A 4,670-nucleotide genomic window follows, 5' to 3' on the forward strand; every position below is an offset into this window, starting at 1 on the left:
GAACTGAACTTGAAATGAAATCCAAGAATATTAAATGGTAGCTTGAAATCTAACTGATTCCAACTTTATTCTATGATACTTTTCTTACATTTTTAATGTCATTACACTTTATTCTATGATACTTGTAGTTGTAGCTTTATTTTATTCTATGACATTTTTCTCAAAGTGATGATATTTCACGTTAGTAAAATATGTGAGCCCTACAATCACACAAAAAAAATCTATATATAGTACTAAATCTTTTCAGTTTCGACATCATTTTCTCATAGACTTTTGTATTTTCCATTTAAAAATCCATTCCTCTTCCACTATACTTTCAGCATCCCTCTCTCATATTAGAAGAAACTCAGCTCAAGTACACTCCAGTCAGTCCATTTTGAATATATAAATAGTCAAACCAAAGAGGTAATTAACTTCTACATTGTCATTCTATCATTCCAGCACCAGCTTAGTGCATGGGACTGCCATTTATTTGTCATTTTATGCTAAACACAAGGTGTACTATTGCAATTTTAATTGTTTCATAGTTAAATGTCCCAAATCGGGTGGGATGCGGTAACTTGGTCTTCTTGTTATTTTTTTAATAACCATGTATTTTATTAATTACGAGGTAAAATGTTTACAAATAAGCAAAATCAAACCTTAGTCTGTTCGTTATACCAAAAAAAAAAAAAAAATCACTCCAACTATCAAGACCCAATTGAGAATACGAAATCTTGAAGCACAATTCCTAGGGAGGGTTTAGGGTTTTGTATTTTTCTGTTATGCACTTAACTTCAGGTCCATGACCATTGAAGCATAATATTTGGTAAAAATAGCACGGTCTAGTCAGTTTTCGGATTGGTCATTCAAAAATAGCCAGCGTTTACCAAGTCAATGAAAAATAGCTATTATTTTGCTGCAACAGAGATCGGTCCAGCATAATATACTGGAGTTCCTGTGTATGAACTTCCAGCATATTATGCTGAACTCCAACACACGGAAAGTTCCAGCATAATATACTGGAGATTCGAGCACTTGTGTATCAACTTCCAGCATATTATACTGGACCGGTATACTTGCTAGAACTCCAGTATATTATGCTGGAGTTCTAGTGTAGTTATGCTGGAACCCCATCATATTATGTTGGAGTTCCAGCATACCTATGCCGGAACTCCAGTATAATATGCTGGAGTTCACGTATACTTATGTGAACTCCAGCATAATATACTGGCGTATTTTCCGGGTTTTTGAACAGTTTTTTCGCTCAGATTTATCTTTACATGAAAAGTGGCTAAATTTCAATTACTTTTGAAACTGAGTTATTTTTGAACGACCACTTGTAAATATGGCTATTTTTGACTTTCTCTGTAATATTTGCTAAGTTGCACTGGTTTGTTATGGGGGTTAGGTTTTATGTTCCCTCCTTTTTGTTCACCAGTTGTTCAATATACAGACAGGGTAGCCTTATAAGAATGATTTGTGCTGTTAGTTTCTCGAGTAACTCTGGAAAAAAAGTAAAATAAAAGTATAAGGGTGTTAAAATTATCACTCTATTGCATACTTGAGGCAGTTTCTCCTCCTCCTTTTTTTTTTCTCAAAGATATGTTTTTTTTTACTCCCTTAAAGAAATGTCTACTACTCCCTTAAATTGCCATTATTTTAGGATGATATAAAATGAACAGCGTACATAGATAATTATAAGACATGGATAATAAAGCTTATGTGTTTTCAATTACTTAAAAAGTGTACCCTTCCTGATATTCTTTTAAAAAATATTTTGTAGAACAAATTAGTTCGTTCAATCTAAGAATTAGAATTTCTAACAGGATAACGTACAAGACATCTTGTTTTCTTTTCTTTTCATAAGAAGAAATAACACGAGATTTTGTTTTTTATTTTTAACTTTACTTTTCAAATCAAATTCTGCAATGAATTGGATTAATAATAATAGTTTTGATGCCATACCATTTTAAACTGATATTTGTTGCTTGTAGAAATTATATAGAGTTCAAAAGAGTAATTAAATAGGCCAGGGAAGTCACACTCTATTGAGATTCCCCCAATAGATCACCCAACTCCACTGCTTCGTCAAGCAACAAAAGATGAGGTCTCTCTCTTTCTCAACACAAAGTTTCTTTTTATTTATTTATTTATTTATTTTTGTACAAAAGGAAACAAGATAGCAAGCATGAATAGTCACTCGTGTATCACTTGTTAATAATTATAATCTTTTAATATATACATTAATTAAGTCATTAAAAGCATAGTTAATCACGTCAATTTTGATCAAGTTTCTTTATTAAGATTCAGTTGTTTTATTAATTTTCCTTTTACTCTTTTGGTTTCCACTATTGATGTTTAAAACTTACTTTATGACGATTCACCATTCGTTTTTGTATACCTTCCCTATAATTTCTCTGTTACTTCTTTGTTTACCTTTACTTGTTCACTATTCTAAAAATATATTTTACTTTTACTTCATTTAACAAATTAAGAGAAAGACAATTTTTCTTTTTGTTTTTACCTTTATCATTAACTATTCATTTTTCAAGAAAATTTTAAAATGTTATCATTATTATGGATAAAATTGTAAAATATATATTTCATTTACTTTTTCTTAAAAGGAATGCAAAATCAAAAGTGGACAACTAAAAATAAAGGGATGGAGTAGAAATTATAGAAAATAATAAGTATATATAAATATTACTACAATAGGATTTAAAAGAATTTGAATTCAGCGTGTTAGCTTTTCAAAATGAAAAAGAAAAACTATGAACTCTTTTCCATTAATTACAGATAGAAGAAGAGAATAAAGTGGATGATTTAATCAAGAAAAAGGAAACAAATGGTCAAGATCAAGTCAATAAATCAACAAATAAAATCTAAGATGAAATATATGAGGATTTGGACATGAATTCGGCTATCAGATCCACCACCATATTCAAAGTAAGTGTGGGGTTACGTGAATCAAATCCAGATGCTTATAAGCCAAAGGTGATCTCTATTGGTCCTTACCACAAACACAATTCTGACCTTGGATCCATGGAAAAGTACAAACTATTGTACCTACAACGGTTCCTACGCAGGAAAGAGGGGATTAATGTGGAAAGTTACATTAGGGAATTGGAGGATGAAGCATTAAAGTGTTATGACGATATAGAGAATCTTGAAAGTGATATTGTTGGCAATTTTTTAAAAATATTGTTACTTGATGGCTGTTTTATAGTTGAACTCATTCGAGAGTTGTGGGGAATGTGTCCAGAAGGAGAAGGACCGATTAAACCCGGAAGTTGCATAATTAATCAAGTACTTCGAGATCTGCTATTAGTAGAAAACCAACTTCCTTTCTTTGTACTCACTAAGCTTCATCACATGACTATGAATAAGGAAGATGACATATCATTCACAAAAATGGTAAAGTGGGTTTTTTTACATTTATTACCGAAGATGACCCCTACATCCTATCTTGAGAGTGAAGGTAATGATGTTGCAGAAATCAAACATTTACTTCAAGTTGTACACATGTCATGTCACCCTTCAGAGATTAAAACTACTAGCCTAACGAATCCTAGCATGGAAACACAACATTTCTGGAAAAGCTTATGTTGTAATCCTTTGCAAATAATTAGGTCAAAAGATAAGCCAATAGATAAGGACCACCTAACGGAGCATAAGGTCATGCCAAATGCAACAGAGCTTTTCGAAGCTGGAGTTAGCTTCGTAAAAGTCGGATATATTTATAATAAATTGAATAAAGAAAACTTGGGAGATAACACAAGTTTATTTGATATCAAATTTGAGAATGGGTTAATGAAAATTCCTAGTTTTAAAGTCAGTGATAGTACGGAGACTCTCCTACGGAATCTGATAGCGTACGAGCAACATTCGTCTCATGTACGTCCTAGATATTTCAGTGATTTTGCAATTTTCATGAATTATCTTATTGAATCGGAGAAAGATGTGAATTTGCTTCGCCAGAAAGGAATCATTCGGAACTGGATAGGAGAGGACAAAGAAGTAGCTAGCCTTTTTAACAGGATTGGGAAAGGAGTCATCGTTTCATTTGAGAACTTCTATTACAAAGAAGAATGCAGGAAATTAGTTCAACATTATGAACAACCATGGAACCTAATGAAGGCAAGTTTAAGGCGCAATTATTTTAATAGTCCGTGGGTAGGAGCTTCAACTGTGGCAGCTGTCATACTCCTCATACTCACTGCTATGCAGACTGTTCTAGCTTTCACTGGTGGTGTTTAAGTAGTCAATTATATACATAATGGTTGTTTGAATGTCTCCACTGTAGTGTTTCCTCACAACTCCATGCATGTGTGTTGATGAGCTTATTGTATCAACTAGATGGCCCGTGCTAGTGAGCACATGCATTTGCCCGGCATAATAGTTTTTGTTATTTTCGTACAACTACAAGATTAACCAAAAAAGGAAATTCAACCCCGGGAAGATATTTCTCGTAGAAAATTATATCTTTGTCCAATTGCATAAAGAAAAAAAAGGGAAATATAAAAATTCAAAAGATGGAAGCAGTTTTGTCAAGTACTTGATTATCCATAAATATGAACTGTTTCAAAAGAAAGTACTCAAGTTGTTCTCTTGTATATTGGATTCTTAGATCATCAAAGTATTACGAAAGGTTTTCTGCAAGTGATCTCTGAAACTATATAATATATATA

The 4,670-nt window shown here is 32.3% G+C and overlaps 1 protein-coding gene across 2 annotated transcripts; it reads left to right on the forward strand.

Annotated features, from left to right (window-relative positions):
- Window positions 277–4,588, forward strand: LOC109243518 (putative UPF0481 protein At3g02645). Of its 2 annotated transcripts, XM_019410466.1 has the most exons (3): window positions 277–405; window positions 1,977–2,089; window positions 2,779–4,588. In XM_019410466.1, the coding sequence occupies exon 3, from the start codon at window positions 2,893–2,895 to the stop codon at window positions 4,237–4,239; it is 1,347 nt and encodes a 448-aa protein (XP_019266011.1). In that variant the 5' UTR covers window positions 277–405; window positions 1,977–2,089; window positions 2,779–2,892; the 3' UTR covers window positions 4,240–4,588. The 2 variants fall into 2 exon arrangements, with proteins under 2 accessions (XP_019266011.1, XP_019266016.1); XM_019410471.1 differs by lacking the exon at window positions 1,977–2,089.

The sequence above is a fragment of the Nicotiana attenuata genome, chromosome 2 (assembly GCF_001879085.1).
Source record: "Nicotiana attenuata strain UT chromosome 2, NIATTr2, whole genome shotgun sequence".
Classification (NCBI taxonomy): domain Eukaryota; kingdom Viridiplantae; phylum Streptophyta; class Magnoliopsida; order Solanales; family Solanaceae; genus Nicotiana; species Nicotiana attenuata.

Coding starts and splice junctions, on each gene's coding strand:
- LOC109243518 (XM_019410466.1), top strand. CDS start 2,893: ATGAATTCGGCTATCAGATCCACCACCATATTCAAAGTAAGTGTGGGG.